The sequence below is a fragment of the Leopardus geoffroyi genome, chromosome B4, assembly GCF_018350155.1.
Source record: "Leopardus geoffroyi isolate Oge1 chromosome B4, O.geoffroyi_Oge1_pat1.0, whole genome shotgun sequence".
Classification (NCBI taxonomy): Eukaryota; Metazoa; Chordata; class Mammalia; order Carnivora; family Felidae; genus Leopardus; species Leopardus geoffroyi.
In genome coordinates, this window is record NC_059341.1 from 48,362,411 (window position 1) to 48,380,817 (window position 18,407).

An 18,407-nucleotide genomic window follows, 5' to 3' on the forward strand; every position below is an offset into this window, starting at 1 on the left:
TTACGTCACTTCCTATCCCTATTGCCGAAGATCTTAGCGTTTCTCCGCCCTGGTACCATAGAGAGGAACCAAGAACTCCCGGACCAGAGTCTTCTTCCGCTCCGAATTAATACCGAATTGGTTGACTGTCTGGTAAGAGCCCGCCTCCATTGCGCAGAACCACGTTAATTGACACTTCTTTAGACCAATAGAAATAAGGAAAGCGAAGCAAGTGGGTTAGGTGATTGGCTGATGAGAAGACTACGTTCCCTCTAGGACCGAGACATTCTGACTTAATTTCCGGGATCTCCGTCACGTTGGGTTGGACGGGACGATTCCAGTTAGCTGTTTTGCAGTGTTTCTTTTGGCCAGAATTGTATTAGTTTTTGGATTTTGGATTTTTTCGTGATGTAAGCGCGTGCTGTCTCTTTTGGTTGTGTCTGTTTGAGAGCGGGCCCCCAAATTTTACTTGGTACTGTGTTTGTTGCTCTTTGCTAGTGTCATGTCTGTCTGGAAATTTTATAGGCACACACAACATTTTGTAGATTTGAGCAAGTTAGTGCCCGTTTTAGAGTTCCAGATTGTTCATCTACGATAAACTAATCTACAGTAACCTACAATAAGTTTTTGAGGAGGAAATGTGGAGATACGTATGCAATTTTAAATCTAGAAGTGGCGAGGTTGATTTATGTTGGCTCCTTTCCCTTTTGGTCTTTTCACCATCTAGAAGTCCTTTATGATGTCACTATACCTATATACGGATTTTCACTTAGGTCTAGTCTTTCATCCTTCCCTGCTATCTGCGGTTTGTCTGAGACTCCTCCCCCTTTCCCCTTAAAGGTAAGCTCAAATATTTAAAAATTTTACTTTTAAAAGACTCCTTTGGTTATTTCTGATTTTAATATCCCTTAATAGGAAAATATTTTAGATATAGTTCTTACTACCAATTATTGTAAATACTCCAGCATTGAAGGAGATACATACTAATCTTAGCAGCAGAATATTTAAATGTGCACTTAAGCATTTAAGTTTCCCGGTTTGGTTTTGGACCGAATTTTGAATCCCAGAAAGAGCATTAACAAGGTATTGTAGTTTAGAACTTGAAAGTTAGGTAATAAAAAAAATAAGCTTTAATTTTGAATGTGAACAAATTTAGTTTGCAACTAAGTTTAAGAAACAGTGACAGAAGAGAAAATGAGTACATTTTGAAACATTAAAGTATTTCATCTAGCTTTTTAATTTTGGGGACATGATGAGATTTTAAAATCTCAAGACATTTCTTGTACTTTTATGCAAAAAATAAACTGTAACAAACACATTCTTGCATCAACAACTTATTAATAATTTTGTGAATAGAACCTAAGAGTCTCAATGGGTAGTTATTGGTGAAAAAACACTTGTGTCTGTAGAAATTAACTGAACCATTAGGCCTCATTAACCTCTGGATTTTTCTGAAATCAGGTAATTAATGAAATGGGCCACCTAACGTTTTTTGTAGCAGAGGCAGCTTCCATTCTGATAGTATTGAAAATGAAATTTCATTTTTCTGAAAACTCAGGGTAATAAAAATTATGACTCTCCTTTAAATGACAAAGTGACAAATTCTTAGGAGAGTAACAGCTTCCTCCCCGGCATCCTAAATGCATGTTATGTAAGTGTAGCTGGGGTTTGCATGTTTTCTTTTTAAATGTTCCAGAGGGTTCACATGTTCACATGAGGGATATTTAATCATCACACCACAGTTGGTCAGGGTTGATTGCCATTATAGAAACAGAGTCTTTATCTTTTTAGTCTTAACTTTTATCTTTTAAAAAATCCATCCAGGTTATAGCGTGTGATTAGTAGAAGGTAAAGAACCATTGTGTTCTTTCATGATTGAATTGTTGCAAAACCATATTTCAGTCTCTTCCAGTTGATAGAAAATTAGATTTAACCTGATGAACAAAATTATGGCTGCATTTCTATTTCATTCAAAGGTCACAGTTTGTCTAGGCAGCAGTTACCAAGTACATCGCCTTAGAACTAAATGATGTCTGAAGCTAGTAGTGGAAACAAAAGTCAGTGTAAATTTTAAAGATTTGAGGAATTAGAAAAGGAAAAGGTAACCCTTACACCTGCTCTTCTACAATAGCATTAAACCTAATGTTGATCTGGTAGAGCAGTGTAAGAAGGTATCCTGGGATATAATTTTACCTCACAGGGTCTAGCACCAGCTGATTTAGGCATTCATTGTTGATACAAAACTCTAGAGGCATCTAGTTTCAGCATCTCTAAACCATCTTTCCACGTTGTTAACTGTATTTATGTCCATGTTGGAAACTTACAGAAAATGAACCTAATCAAAGAAGCAGAACACTGTTGTTGAGAAGCAGAAGTGGCACAGTGGCTGTTTATTTCATTTGGTGTTTCACTATGTTGGTGACTTCGGTAATGGCATGATGATATTTTTCTGAGGCTGACTTGAATTCCACCAGATGCTTCTCATAACTTTTAATGGCTGCTTGAAGCTGTGTTTTCTCCACTGCTCCCAGGATAGCACGGAAAATCATATCTATGCCAAGGCCAAGAACAGCAACCCCTATACTACCAAGGAGAGAAGCGCCAATTTGAGCTAACACGGTGACCAACTTGTTAATTATGCCAGTTGTGACATTTGAGCCCACAAGTTTGACAGCCACTGCACTGGCTGCAGAAGTAGCTTCTCCCAGGATGACTGAAATGACCTTTTGTACTATTGCAATTTTCTCTGTTTCCCTTTCTTTAATATCCTGAAGTTTTCTGTAAAGGGTTGGCTCTAGTTTATCTTTCAGTGCTTCATCAACCTTTTGCAATTCTTTTTGGATTTCCATCATGGCTTGGATGATGATATCACAGTTTTCCTTGATGGTCCCATCTCTTTTCATCTCAATGGAGGCCAGGCTGCACCGCAAGTGCGTGTTTAAAACCCCAATGAGCTTATTGGTGGCGTTGAAGCTATCAGATAAGCAGTCAAGAAGCTGCTGGTGAAGACGGTTGACTTCTTGCCTTCTCCTTGGGTTATCTGGGTAGAGGAAGTCACTGTGAGCCATATTTCAAATATAACTTCTGAAAAATAAAGTAGTAAATATTCACTAAAACTTTTGAAAAATATCTGTTGTCTGCATACATTTGACCAGGAAATCTTATACTTTATGAATAGAAAAATAGCACTGTGCTAAGGAATTCCTTAGAAAATTCAACAGGTTCTTCAAAACAATTAGTTTTATGAAACTTAAGAGTCAGTGGATGGAAATGTGGGTAACAGAATGCGACCTGTTGGTGCATTAATTAGGGCACTAGCTTTTTGTGGTGGAGAGAAATCCTAGATAGGAAACATTTGTGTTTATCAAGTATCTTATTTGACAAATGTGATTATTTCCAAGTAATATTTAATAGCATTTGACATACTGTGTAGTTAGTCTTTGGTTTCCAGTGCTCCTTAATTTTCCCAAGCCCTAGTCACCTACCAGATTGATTTCTTTAATATTTGGAGTTAAGTTACTAGGGCCAGAAGAATAGTAAGATCTGAGTTTACAGGGCTCTTAATATTTGATTTTGTTTGTATACTGTTACTTTATACTATTCAAGTCACTCTGTATGTCCTTACAGGCAATTATTTGGTCTCTAAACGCAGGGGCCATCCAAAGGCAGCACAGATATAACATTAGAATCTTTACACAAAATTTTCACGATAAGAGCACATATTCAAAATTCTTTAGATTAAAATCTCCCTTGGGGAGAAAGTGTTCATGGTGCCGGACACAGTGTAGTTATGATTACCTATGTAGTGTCCGTTTGCAAATCTTGTAAGTTATTTAGACTGGTCTGTAGTGCACTTGGGCACTATTAAGTTTAGCTAGAGGGAGGGGCGCCTGGGTGGCTCAGTTGGTTGGGTAACCGACTTCGGCTCAGGTTATGATCTCACAGTTTGTGAGTTCGAGCCCCGCGTCAGGCTCTGTGCTGACAGCTCAGATCCTGAAGCCTATTTCAGATTCTGTGTCTCCCCCTCTCTCTACCCCTCCCCTGCTCACGCTCTGTGTCTCTCTGTCTTTCAATAATAAATGTTAAAAAAAATTAAAAAAAAAGATTAGCTAGAGGGATGCCTGGGTGCCTGGGTGCCTCAGCCGGTTAAACATCTTACTCTTCATTTTGGCTCAGGTCATGATCTCAGTTTGTGATATTGAGCCCTGTGTGGCCTCCACGCTGACAGCATGGGGCCTGCTTGGAATTCTCGCTCTCCTCTCTGCCTTTTCCCTGCTTTCTCGCTCTCTTTCTCTTTCTCAAAAAAAAAACAAAACAAAAAAAACAAAAAAAAAAAAACTAGCCTCAGTAAGAAGACGATACCATTTCGTGAAAGTAGTAAGGAATGAGTAGCAAGAACGCACCATCGAATAAATAAAATGAATCTGGTAGGAGCCTCCTTGTGTTTGTACTTCTGGCTCAGGGTACTACGTAGAGAAAAAAGGAACAAGCATGTTCTGAGTTTATTTGGGTGAAAAAGTTTGAGTCCTCTAAGAACAATGTTACTCCATATGCATTTGAATAGGCTTACTATGTGCTTGGCCAGTCTATTTTTAGTTTAAAATTCTCTTTGGAGAAAAGAGAAAATGAAATCTGTATGGGGTCTGGCACATTCTGTCTTGAGTAGACAACATCCTGAGGAATTCAGGCCCTATCTATTCTGGGACCATGGGTCTTGGCCTAGATATGAGGAACCTCACAAGCATGGCATGAAAGAATGGAGATACTTTTTTCTCAAGAAAATAAATATGAAAATAACCTATTCTCCAAGTCATAAAGATATCATTTGAAAATGGAAAGGGGTACACTTTTTAAAAATGGATAGGGAACATAATTATTTATGCTTTTAAATTTAGAAAAAAAATGTCTCAGTACCCCTGATAGCATAAATTATCATGGCAAAAAATTCATTTTTAAAAAAAGTCTATTGATTTATTTTGAGAGAGTAAGAGTGCAAGTGGGGGAGGAGCAGAGAGAAAGGAAGAGAAAGAATCCCAAGCAGACTCGATGCTGCCAGTACAGAGCTGGATGCAGGACTCAAACCCACAATTCTTGAGATCATGACCTGGGCCTAAATCAAGAGTTAGACCCTCAACCAATGGAGCCATCCAGGTGCCCTAGTCAGAAATTCATTTTTATATTTGATTCAGATCCGGCACACCCATGTGTTACACAAATTGCCACAAAACCGTACTTAGAAAATATCTCAAGTTCAATTAAAGAAATGGCTGAGGGTTTATTAAATACTCCCCAAACACACCATTGGGTTGCAAACTGCACTTCAATAACCACGAATCTGGACTTTGATTTCTCTTTTGTCTTCTTGAAATTTTCCCTTAAACTTGTTTCTTTTTTTGGCTCTGAGTTTTCAGATATTATCATGAAGTGAAAACTCCAGTTTCTGACTTTGAATTCACAAGATCATCAACTACATTGCTATTCAGATATTTAAGTGAGAGGAGTCGTTCTTACCCTGAAAAAGCATAAAATATCTCTAGCATCTATCCTATGCCATTATCTGAAGGCATAGCTTCCAGAAAAGGTGTGTGGTCCTATGTATGTAAAGATAAACAAATGGAGAGATGAGTCTTCCTTCTGGGTGGGAGGGTGAATGCTTCCAAGTGGTCAGTTTCTTCCCAGTTAATTCACTGTGTTAGCACAACTTGATGAATGAATCATAAAGTAACAATTAATCAGGATGTTGTTTACCTGAGGAGAATATGTACCAGATCCCACACAGATACAGAGGACTCCATTTTCTCTTTATTTTCTACCAAGGGTTTAAACAAAACTAAATAGGTGAGGTTTCCTATTTTTCCAGGAAAAGTAATGATGGGAATTTTTCCTCCCTCAGTATTAAAACATTATGAAAACAATCAGTATTGTACGGGTATAAGAATAGATGAACTCCTAGAACAAAACAGTTCTGAAAACAGACCCTTTTATATATTTGATAAATAATAAACATAGAATCTCAGGTCGATAGTAATTGAAATTATTATTCTATAAATGTTCCTGGCATAATAGACTAGTTTGGGGGGTTAAAAATTAATTTTAAAAAGTTAATGTAATATATGTAAAAAATTATAAAGTAGATAGAAGAAAATGGATAATTTTCAGATGTTTATATGGAGGAGGACTTTATACACTTAAAGCCAAAGTAAAAAGTTACACAAAAATTTGATTAACAAGGATGACCATGTAAAAAGAACTAAAAGCAAACTGGGAAACGTGCAAGAAAAACGAAGTATGAATTTTCAAAGAGTGTTGTAATCAATAAGAAAAACAGTAGTAATCTAATAGCTAAATGAACAAACAACTTTAAACAGGACAGTAAAAGAATAGTAGCTAATTAATTGATGAAAAAACTTAAATCTTACCTGAAAGACACAGTATTTCAATTATATTTTCTTTCTTTTATATACCCAAGGCGTTACACCTGCACTTTTATACCCTTCTTCCCAGTTTCCAGATATCAAGCTATAATTTTGTGCCAGTAACAAGTTTGAATAAGAGACCATGACTTGCTCAGAATTGTTTTTCAAATCTAATCAAAAATGACTTTTATTTTTTCTGAGTTGGGCTTACCTTTCTAGCTCCTTTTCTCTTGGGCAAGGGTGTTGAAAAGCTTCCTCTGGTACTGAATAAGTTCAAGATTATTTTTATCCCAACAGTGAGGTAAACACTAGAGAATTAGGTGGAGGAGAGGTAGGGTTTTAAGGTGAAACTAATGAATTATTTTTGGACACGTGAAATTTGAAGAAGCTGGTGAAGGAAGCAGTTTAATAATTCAGTAACAATTTATCTAATGGACTAGTACCTTACTATGTATAAGAAAGCATGCTAGGCTCTATAAAGCACACAAAAATTAAAAAGTACATGGTCCCTGCTTTTATGGCATTTCCAATCTAGTTAGGTAGTTAAGACATTTAAAAGTACACGTGGAGTTGAAAGTAATGTGTCATTTGAAATTATAGGCTTGGCGCTTGACTTGTGCACATTCAAATTTTATTTTATTTTAATTTTTTTACCAGTTTCTACAAATTATTTATTATATTTTTTATTTCTATTTTGTTCTAAATATTTATTGTCAAGTTAGCTAACATACAGTGTGCTCTTATTTCAGGAGTAGGTTCCCATGATTCATCACTTACATGCAACCAATGCTCATCCCAACAAGTGCCCTCCTCAATGCCCATCACCATTTTCCCCTCCCCTCACCCCCCCATCGACCCTCAGTTTGTTCTCTGTATTTAAGAGTCTCCTATGGTTTGCCTCCCTCTCTGAAACTATTTTTTCCCCTTCCCTTCCCCCATGGTCTTCTGTTAAGTTTCTCAAGTTCCACATATGAGTGAAAACATATGATATCTGTCTTTCTCTGACTGACTTATTTCACTTAGCATAATACCTTCCAGTTCCATCCACGTGGCTGCAAATGGCAGGATTTCATTCTTTCTCACTGCCAAGTAGTATTCCATTGTGTATATAAACCACATCTTCTTTATCACATTCAAATTTTGAACAACCCACAGGTTAATATATATTAACACTGGGGCCATATGGAAATATTCAGTCATCTAGGGAAGGTTAACAATTTGTACACTTTAAAGCTGTTACTCTTAAATAAGTGTTTGATATTTAGAGGAGAGGTTGTAAACCACATGGAAAAACAGCTGACAATATGCAGCATTTCTACTATTGCCCATGACAATTTAGCTTCGACTCTCAAATTGCTTACTTCACTCAGCAAAACAAAAGCCTTGCAATTAGTTGGAGCCACTCTTCTTCTTCTTCTTTTTTAAATCTTTATTTATTTTTGAGAGAGACAGAGCGAGACCGGGGGGAGGGTCAGAGAGAGAGAGGGAGACACAGAATCTGAAGCAGGCTCCAGGCTCTGAGCTGTCAGCACAGAGCCTGATGCAGGGCTCGAACTCACAGACCATGAGATCATGACCTGAGATGAAGTCAGACACTTAATCGACAGAGCCATCCGGGTGCCTCGGAGCCACCCTTCTTGAAGATCATAGTGTTACTTAGGCATGCCTCAAGTGATGTCTTACCAACAATACACTTCACTTACCTAAGAAGAGTTCTGGGTCGTATACTTCTTCCTATCTTTATTACAATTTCAGGGATAACCATTTATTTATTTATTTATTTATTTTACTTACTTTTAGGTTTTTTTTTTTTTAGTTTTTTTTTGTTTTTAACGTTTATTTTTGAGATGGAGAGAGAGCGCGCAAGTGGGGAAGAGACAGAGAAGAGAGCAAGATAGAAGATCTGAAACGCCTCTGCACTGGCAGCACAGAGCCCGATGTGGGGCTCAAACTCACGAATCATGCATGAGATGATGATCTGAGCCACACTCAACCGTCTTAGCCATCTGGGCGCCCCAGGGATGACCTTTTAAATATTGACTTTAAAATTCAATCTTTTAAAAATAATTTCAAAGTCATTTTGTAAAAGACATTTAAAGATTGGCATCTACAGGTAGCTAAGTGGTATACACTTCATCCAATTCTTACTTATTACCTGCACCTTTTGTGTGGTAAATGTGATTTTTACATTATTTGTTATCACATGATAGTGCTCCCTGTCAATGAAAAAAATTCACTTTATGCAATTAGCATCCACTTCTTAACAGCAGAGTTTGTACTGTTGTTTGAGTTATTTTATTGCTGTGGTTCATGAAATAGGTTCCAAAAAGATTCTGGGGCAGCCTGATAGAGAATTGCTGGCCAGCAGGCGGAGCTCGTGGTCTCTGGCATGCCTATTTTTCCAGAGCCTTTGCTGAAGCAGCTATGATTTCTTCTTGCTATATATGGACTGTGGGTGCATAAAATTTTATTTGATGACAGAGTTCTGTTGCTAAAAGGAAGTTTGGAAATCACAGATATTTTTGTCTTGGGAAATTGGAATGTGAACAAAGACTAGCTTCAGTGGATTCTTACTGAAATTAACCTTGTCAATTTTGTTGAAATGAGAAGTCAACATTCAAGACAGAAGAGCGTATAAATGGTAGAAATATATTGATTGTATCTAAAAGTTAAGATTTATTTAGTGATACTATACAATTGTTTTAGTTTTTTTCAGGGAAGGAACCACCTTACAAAGTGAAAATGTATTGATTATCACATGTTCAAATAAAAAATTCTCAGGATACTTTTGTGAATACTAGTAGTTAAATGTCAAGTGTCACAGAAATTTAAAGAGGGAAATTATATTGAGGTGTTCAGAGGAAGCTTCACGGAGAAACACATGTGATATGTGTTTTGACAGATGGTAGAATTATGAAGAAATTAAAAGATTTGATAAAAAAGTATTTTAAAATATAAAGTCAATAGCACTGATATATAAACACTTTAAAATAGAAGAAGAAAAACACCCATTAACCTATCTTAATTTTTTTTTTTTTTGGTTATTCCTTTCTAAAGTTTGTTTAAGGGTGCAAGTAGTTTACAAAGTTGGAATAACAGTGTAAATAAAATTGTCATCTTATATTAATTTACCTGAACACTTTCCTTTATTTCTAGTTTTATAATCATTATATAAAATAGTCCATAAGATATCTATCATAATTTAATAAATATCCAATTGTTTCCCTATCATAATATTCTTTAAAAATTTTTTTTAATGTTTATTTATTTAAAAAAAAATTTTTTTTCAACGTTTATTTATTTTTGGAACAGAGAGAGACAGAGCATGAACGGGGGAGGGGCAGAGAGAGAGGGAGACACAGAATCAGAAACAGGCTCCAGGCTCTGAGCCATCAGCCCAGAGCCTGACGCGGGGCTCGAACTCACGGACCGCGAGATCGCGACCTGGCTGAAGTCGGACGCTTAACCGACTGCGCCACCCAGGCGCCCCAATGTTTATTTATTTTTGAGACAGAGAGAGACAGCATGAACAGGGGAGGAGCAGAGAGAGAGGGAGACACAGAATCTGAAGCGGGCTTCAGGCTCTGAGCTGTCAGCACAGAGCCCAACGTGGGGCTTGAACTCACGGACCATGAGATCATGACCTGAGCCGAAGTCGGATGCTTAACCGACTGAGCCACCCAGGCACCCCCCCATCATAATATTCTAATGGACATTTTAATACACAGGTTTTTTTCCCCTTTTCAATTATCTGGATTATTTCCTCAGGATAATTTCCAGAAGAATTCTATAATCCATGGGAAATAAAGTTTTTATTGCTTTTGATAAGTATTGCCAATTGCACTCCAAAAACTTATACACTACCATCAAAAATAAATTTTTACAGCAGGACACTGTGTATGTTTCAAAGTCAAAGATGGTTCTGTTAAACATTATTAATTTGGGGAGCATGCAGTTAAATTTCAAAAAGAGTTTTTGCTTTTGTAGGAATACATAGTGAATATGTTAATGATAAAATGATATGCTTGATCTCTGAGATTTGCTTCAAAATAATCTGGAAGGGAGAGTGGAGTAGGGTTACAGAGGATATAAAATCAACCTTGTTTTGATAATTTTTGAAGCTACATTATGGGTTAATGGGAGTTTATTTTTTTATTATCTCCACTTCTGTGTATGTTTGAACTTTTTCCACAATAACAATTAAAGAAAAAGATAACTTCTCAGCCTCTAATGTTTAGTCATTTGTGCTCTCTGAGGTTTTACATTTCTCCAGACTGTTACTTTTCCTCACTATCCATTTTGGGTCCAGCGATCATGCAAGTTTCACTTATTTGGGAACATGGGAAGAGGGTATAGGTGAAGCCCGAAGCTTTTCGGGAGAAAATAACAGCTATTAACTCGCTCTGGGCCTCCTTCTATAAATCAAAACCATGGCCTTTAACTGAAAAAACAAAATCAGGGGTGCCTGGGTGTCTCAGTTGGTTAAGAGTACAACTTTGGCTTAGGTCATGATCTCACAGTTCGTGAGTTCAAGCCCTGCATCGGGCTCTGTGCTGACCACTCAGAGCCTGGAGCCTGCTTCAGATTCTGTGTCTCTCTCTCTGCCCCTCCCCGGCTCACGCTCTGCCTCTCTCTCAAAGATAAACAAACATTAAAAACAACAACAACAACAAAAATAAGAAGCTGATCATGGTGTCATGACACTGTTTCCCATGTGAGTTCTTCTAAAAAATATTTTTGACTAGGGAGAGGAGTATCAAGGAGTTATCAAATGCTCAGGTGAGAATCCTCTACTTATGTGCCTTAAGGAATTAAAAAAAATTAGTAGACAATGTTTCTTGCCCTCAAGAAGATGACAGTCAATTTGGAGATACACAGCAAATGCTAATGATATTTAAATGTAACATGAAGGAGCAGAAGCAGTATAAATTAAATAGTAGTAGATTATACGTTTCTTCTTTTACAGATTCTGAGTGCTTATATTGGTGTTAAAGACAAGAGGAAATGTTACAATCCATGTAAACAGTACACATTCACATAGGTATCATTTCTTCTTTAATCCTAATAGTGATGTCTTTACTGCTTTATCTTCCCCTCTGATTTAATCAGTCATATGAGCTGTTACTTTTTTTTTTTTTTAATCTGGTGTCTTCAGAGAAATAATCACAAGGAAGCTGACATCAGATCCTCTTAAAACGAAGTTGTTTTGTGACTATATTATATTTATGGCTAGGATTCAAGACTGACATGTTGTTTCAGGAATCCTTTAATCCGGAGAAACAGAATATCATATCAATACTAGCAGAAATATCCATATTGCTTACCTTGCTGTGTTCCTGAGTTCAGTAGCCCCAGCTTGTTTAGGAGTATTGCTGAAGGGCTTTTTCATCTGGTTTCATCCGGATGTTTCCGTGGAATGTGATGACTTATAGCCTTTGCTAGTCTCTGCTGGGTCCCTCTGCCTGTCTGGTTTATAGACAATTTCTGCATTCTTTGTTCTCAGAATTCTTCTATTTCCTGTATAATATAAAGTCAGTGTATGTTAAGTAACATAATTAGAAAGACTAGTAAAGTAGTGAGCCATTTAATTTTCTGTTCTTGAATGGACTTCATTGTTGAAGGGCTGTACAACTGAACTAATTCCATTCAGCAGAGAAGATGACTCTGATCGCAGCTCTCAGATTCTGGGATTCTGTCCTGTCTGCTATTCCAGACAGCAAGTTTCCTTTAGCCTCTGTTGCATTTATACTTCCATCTGTTGCTGGTGGCTTTGGGTTCTCAAGAGATGTAAATCCAGATACCTGCAGCCAAATGTGATTTGTGTGTAGAAGTTCTGCTCTTTATCACTGTCTCTCGTTGCGTTGGTGAATGTCTTGACAACAGAAAAGCCCAAAAAACCAACCTGACTCCTTTCCCTTAAAGCTTAGATCATGGGGTGCCTGGGTAACTCAGGCCATTAAGCATCTGACTTTAAAAAAATGTTTATTTATATTTGAGAGAGAGAGAGACAGACAGATGGAGTGTGAGTGGGGCAGAAAGAGAGACAGAATCTGAAGCAGGCTCCAGGCTCTGTGCAGGCTCTGAGCTGTCAGCACAGACCCTTACACAGGGCTTGAACTCACTAGTGGTGAGATCATGACCTGAAGTCAGGCGCTTAACTGACTGAGCTACCCACGCACCCCAGTGTCTGACTATTGATTTCAGCTCAGGTCATGATCTCATGGTGACAAGAGATTGAGCTCTGCACGGGGTTCTGAGCTGAGTGTGGAATCTGCCTAAGATTCTCTCTTTCCCTCTCCCTATGCCCCTCCCCCACTCATGTGTGCTCTCTCTCTCTCTCATTAAAAAAAAAAAAAAATGCTTTGATCAGAGTCTTCTATGCTTCTTCATCTAGATTCTGCCCTAATACCCACTGGTCCCTCTACAGCCGGCAGGGACACCTCAGACGCAGGAAAATCACTCAGTCCCCATATAACTTAATGGAAAAAACACAGGCTTAGAATTGGACCGTCCTGATTTTGTGTACCCCAAGTATCACTTCCTAGCTATGTAGCCCTGGGAAAGTTACTTAATCTAATTTTTTTCATTAGTGTGATTTGAGTATTAGTTAGTAATTTATGGATTGTCATTATGTATTGAGTGAGATAATGCATGTATAATATGGCAAAAACTTATTAAATGGTAGCTATTCTTATTATATTAACAACACTAATTTCTGTTGCTATTGAATGGGTAGAGGATATAGAACCAAATCCAACTAGAAAATGTGTCAAATGTAAAGATGCTGCTCTATAGTTTTAAAGAAGGATTAAGTGGGGTGTTATTTTACTTTTGTCCCAGTGGGTCATTTTGCACTTGACATATCCTAGGGCTTACCATGTACAGGCATGGGGGGAAAAAAGAGAAGAAAGATGTGTAGACAGTGTATTGAAAGTAAGTATGGATGGATAAGTACGATTTCAATAGGTGTGGAGGGGGAAGGAGTGGGAAGAGATAATGCAGGTGGAGGGAGTACTGTGAACAAAGGAGCTAACAAAGTATTGTAGAGCATTTCCAGGGAACAAAATTAATCCACTAGGCTGGTGGCACAGGAACTATATGAGAGCAGTGAAGGGAAGGCAAGTAGTGAAAAATTGAAAACAGTTTGTAGATGACCTTAAATGCCATTCCAGGAAACTGTATTTTATTCTCTAGGCAATACTGAATTATTGAAGGTTTTTTATTATGAGATAATATGAGGAGGTTTGGATTTCAGGAAGGTTACTTAATATAAAGTGCATTAGTGGGTATAGCCGATAACGTAACTCCAGTGCCTACAGTAACTGGACAAAACATATGTAGCTGAAACACTTAGTGTTAGACAGTAGGGTATAGAGGGCAAGTGTCTAGTTTAAAAAGGACAGCTGTAGCTCCAGACGATTTTTCTAACTTATAACATGGGCTTAGTACTGCCAGTTAATCTCATTTTTTTTCAATCATCAATAGCAATCCAGATTTCTATCTTTCAGTTTTTGAATTTAGCAGTTGACATGCGTTTTGAAACTACTTTATGGTGGGTCAAACAAACCACATCTGCTGGTTGGACTTTGCCTGTGGATTGCTGGTTTGTGACTCCGGGGCCAGTGTTCACAATCCTGTCTTTTTGTTATCTCCTCTGGAATTCTACGTGTGAACGTTGGTTAAAGACATCAACACTCCTCTCTGAAGCAGAAGAGGAGGGATTGCAGTGAAGGTACAGAAACATTCTGAGGCAAGAGAGACTCTGATGGAGTTTGCATCAGATGGCCTTGATCTTCTTTGGAGTGTGGCACTCTACCTCCTTGGTCTGCTGTTATCCACCTCTCAGAGCTATCTGATAGTTACTTTATATATTCTGTCCAGGATTTTTAGTTGTACTCAATGGGAAAGATTGTATGGCGTGTGCTTGCTCTATCTTAACTGGAAGCAGAGCCCCTCTATGTAATTTGTAAGCTTTATACCATCTTCTCCACTAGATTGGACAGTTATTGAGGATAATCTCTGAGAATAATGCTACTCCATATATCAGCACATCTAATTGTGGATCTAGCACACAATATTCAATATGAGACTTAAGTTCATTGAAGCACCCCTACTTTATATATTTATATATAGAAAATATATATTTATATATAAAATATAAAATATATATATATTTATTTTAATTATTTTTGCTGTTTTTTTTAAATTAAAACACAGGATCATTTCTGCTTTATAGCTTGGGTAGCTTTCCTACCCTTGACAGGAGTTACCTCCACATTTAGATTATACTTTCAGTCTCCCTACGGTTGACAAATATAATTTTAGTTTTGATTCGGATTACTACTTTGTTTTGCAGTGCTGAAACATTTTTGTTGGAGAAATGTCTTCAGAATCAGAAAAGGATAGAGACAGGCTGGTTCAAGCTGCCCAAAAGTTCTTCTTTCATATGCAAGATCTTGCTTCCTTCACTAACATACTTATTGAATTGTTTAACTGCAGTATGAATACTCAGATCAACCACATGACTGTGAAAGAAGATGATAATATTAAGGATGTCTTTGAACAAATGTTCAAAATTTTAAAGGAGATGCAATCTGTACTGGAGGCAAAGTATGACCAAATGCAAAAGGAACCTTTATGTTCCCAGATTGTAACAGCTGTTTGTTCCATAGTTGAGAAGAACACCAATGTAAAGGAGTTGCATCAGTCAGCTAAAGAAATGTTCAAAAATGTCCACACACCAGTCATTGTCTCTGTGCTGAATAGTAGTAACATCCTGGGGAGTTTAGAATCTTCTGTCTCACCCTTGATGAAATATCCCATCATGAATCTTCGGTTAAGTGACCTCTATAGAAAAGACACCAAAGAGCAATCAGATGCCACCACATCTGTGAAAAGCACAAGCCCAGGGCCACCCCAAATCAGTACAATAGACACCTTGAAGAAGTTGCAGGGTGCGTCAAAAACTGAGCAAACCAAGAATACCATCAAGTCCACTGCAGATCAGCTGGAGCAAATTGTCAAAGCTTTGCTACCAATCTTAGAGGTCCTCCAAAAAGTCATAAGCACTATGGAAACCAAGATGCCTGTGCCTAAGAAGACCAATGACCAGTAGGAGTGCTCATTTCTGTCAGAGAATCAGTGAGTCCTGTGAAATTTTGGAGTATGTTCTAAGACCTTTCATGCTAGAAATGTGTTATGTTGAGACATAAGTGCAAAGAGTAGTCACCCAACAGACCATTTACCTTGAATTTTGCTTTATTCAAATAAAAATAATCAAAGAAAGCCTGCTTGAAGTGGCAGTTACTAAAGATAACATTTTGTTCAGAAAAACAAGGTAATGTATTATGTTTGAGGATGTTTCTAAACGTTACCTGTCATCTTAAAACAGTTAAAATAACCCCAAACTAATTTCCACCCTTAGTAATTTTTTTTTTTTAACATTTATTTACCTTTGAGAGACAGAGAGAGACAGAATGTGAGCAGGGGAAGGGACAGAGAGAGAGGGAGATGCAGAATCAGAAGCAGGCTGCAGGCTCTGAGCTGTCAGCACAGAGCCTGACATGGGGTTCAAACACATGAACCATGAGATCATGACCTGAGCTGAAGTCGTACACTTAACCAACTGAGCCATCCAAGCACTCCCCACCCTTAGTAATTCTATTTCTAGATACTGCAGTGCGAAATCCAGGTAAATGTCAACGTTATCATTAGATAATCTGGCAGAAACTACTGTTGAGACAGGACACGTATAAAATAAACTTCTGCATTTCTGTCCCTTATATACCCATCTCTGAAACATTAGTGCCTTAACTCTTATATGCCATCACTAAATACTTTTGGTATGATTTATCCAGAAGTGATTGATTGATTGATTTTTTAATGTTTATTTTTTATTTTTGAGAGAGACAGAGACAGAGCACAAGTGGGGGAGGGACAGAGAGAGAGGGAGACACAGAATCCGAAGCAGGCTCCAGGTTCTGAGCTGTTAGCACAGATCCCGACACGGAGCTCGAACTCATGAACTATGAGATCATGCTCTCAGCCGAAGATCATGACCTGATCGTGATGCTTAACCTACTGAGCCATCCAGGAGCTCCCAGAAGTAAATAAGAGCAATGAAGGAAGAGTAGTTGTTTTCTTGCTTACTTGACTAAGACCAGAGCAAACAATTTATTCTTGTCTGTTTCCTACTGAAGTTTTGTGATTAGGAGCTATTGGAGGTTGAAAATGGAGTTGCTCTAACCTTTCATGAAGACTGAAACACTTGTAGGATTTCTGAGATGTGCTTTTATGGGGGAAGAAAAGTTAGACAAGTCCCTTTGCCTACCAGAAAGTCTTTGATGCTCATTCAGTGGGAAGAAGCATATGCTTTCAACATTGCCATATTCTACATGAACCTAATAAGAACTTCATTGAGAATAAGAAAAGCAATTAGTAACTTGAGTTCTTTAAAAAAATTTTTTTAATGTTTTATTTATTTTTGAGAGCAAGAGAGAGCATGAGCGGGGGAGGGGCAGAGAGCGAGGGAGACACAGGATCCGAAACAGGCTCTAGGCTCTGGTCTGTCAGTGCAGAGCCCGACGTAGGGCTCGAACTCACAGACCTCAAGATCATGACCTGAGCCAAAGTCTGACGCTTAACTGACTGAGGCACCCAGGCGCCCCAGTAATTTTAGTTCTTTATTGGAATTTTTTTTCTGAGAATACCTAAGTTTTTTCCTCGTGTAAACATTTTCTCATCTAAAGCTTTAAGTCCCATTTTCTTCTTTAAAGAGAAAACATATTTCCTTATACTTAAAAAAAGTCTGCAGCATGAGAAACTAAAAGGGAAAGAGATGGTGGGCATTTGATGGAGGGGGGAAGATGGCACTCAGTTTGTGTACTTTTTAGCCTGCGATGCAGTCACTTCCACCGAGGTTCCCAGGTCACCTCCTCAGTCATGGCTACTTTGAAGTTGAACTTTTGCTAACCTGAGTCAGGAGCTCAGCTCCAAAGCCAAGGCTGTCATTGGAATCACCACTATAATTTTAAAGTAGGAATCTCTTCCTTGCTCCCTAACAATAAGACCTTCCGAACGTCCTGTGGCAAGGGCCACAGGGATTTTGACCATTTCCAGGGTTTAGAGGGTTTGCAAAAAGGATGAGTTTCATTACATGGAGTCTGCAGTTTCTCTCAGCTCCAATGCTGAAACCTTGTTTGCAATAGGTATCCATTAATAGCTGTCTTATTTTGAGGACATTCTTGAGCTGATCCATTTCTATCCTGACTTCAAAAATACACATATATAAATGGGAGGAGGGAGACATGGCTCTCACTTTGTTACTTTTTCTGAAACTGTGTATATTCAGGTTTTCACCTGCTTTCTCTTGGTCTTAAGATTGTGTCCCAGGATATTACAACAGCAGGGGGAGTCACATGGAAATGAATGGGACGAGGGCCAAGAAAAGTCTTGGGCAGAGTCTTTCTGTGAAATGACTGGAAGAATGACTGGTGGCAGTTCTAGGGAAGTCCTCACCACATGTCAATGGGAACGATAGCTAGTGTCATCCCTTGACCTCAGAGATGGGCAGTGCATCAGTAAGAGTGGTTTTCAGATGCTGGTGGCTCCTGTGAGGCTGGCCATCACTGACAGTGCCTCTCACAGATATTGCCCCACCACCCAGGACCACTAATCTTCCCACATTGATGACTTCTTGGTGGCGGCTGCTTCCCAGCCTGTGGAGATACTGTGTGTGTGTCGGGGGGGAAGCCTCGCTCCTTTCCAACCTATTACTCTTGTTTAATGTTTCTCTCAAATTCTTTGTTTTGGGTTCCTCTCATTTTCTATCAGTTCCTCCAGGTTTTGAAAAGCAGCATGGGGAACACTCACTAGTTTCTACCTCTTATCTAGTTTCAGTCCTCCTCAGAGGCCATGAGCCCAGTGTGAACTAACTGAATGAAGCATAAGTGGGGACAAAAATGTGAACTGCCATAAAGCAAGACAAAATGAAACACACGGGCATTTCCTACG

General features: G+C 38.3%; 3 protein-coding genes across 9 annotated transcripts in view; 2 read left to right on the top strand and 1 right to left on the bottom strand.

The window, feature by feature from the left end:
• Positions 1-23: 23 nt before the first annotated feature.
• On the top strand, positions 24-15,680 carry CB4H12orf60 (chromosome B4 C12orf60 homolog). 6 transcript variants are annotated; one of them, XM_045465966.1, is made up of 3 exons: positions 143-389; positions 707-819; positions 14,752-15,680. In XM_045465966.1, exon 3 carries the CDS (start codon positions 14,776-14,778, stop codon positions 15,508-15,510), a length of 735 nt encoding a protein of 244 aa, XP_045321922.1. In that variant the 5' UTR covers positions 143-389; positions 707-819; positions 14,752-14,775; the 3' UTR covers positions 15,511-15,680. The 6 variants fall into 6 exon arrangements, with proteins under 6 accessions (XP_045321921.1, XP_045321922.1, XP_045321925.1 ...); XM_045465969.1 differs by having other exon boundaries at positions 753-819; XM_045465971.1 differs by lacking the exons at positions 143-389; positions 707-819 and adding exons at positions 1,019-1,062; positions 5,384-5,470.
• Positions 45-18,407, top strand: part of PDE6H (phosphodiesterase 6H) — a 180,169-nt gene continuing 161,806 nt past the window's right edge. Inside the window, exon 1 of the mRNA XM_045465977.1 lies at positions 45-132. The gene's annotated coding sequence lies outside the window, so the exon portion shown is untranslated. The remainder of the gene's footprint in view (positions 133-18,407) is intronic.
• Positions 1,688-12,081, bottom strand: SMCO3 (single-pass membrane protein with coiled-coil domains 3). 2 transcript variants are annotated; one of them, XM_045465973.1, is made up of 3 exons: positions 11,720-12,081; positions 4,383-4,445; positions 1,688-3,063 (listed from the first exon to the last, which is right to left on the bottom strand). In XM_045465973.1, the coding sequence occupies exon 3, from the start codon at positions 3,045-3,047 to the stop codon at positions 2,370-2,372; it is 678 nt and encodes a 225-aa protein (XP_045321929.1). In that variant the 5' UTR covers positions 3,048-3,063; positions 4,383-4,445; positions 11,720-12,081; the 3' UTR covers positions 1,688-2,369. The 2 variants fall into 2 exon arrangements, with proteins under 2 accessions (XP_045321929.1, XP_045321928.1); XM_045465972.1 differs by lacking the exon at positions 4,383-4,445 and having other exon boundaries at positions 11,720-12,074.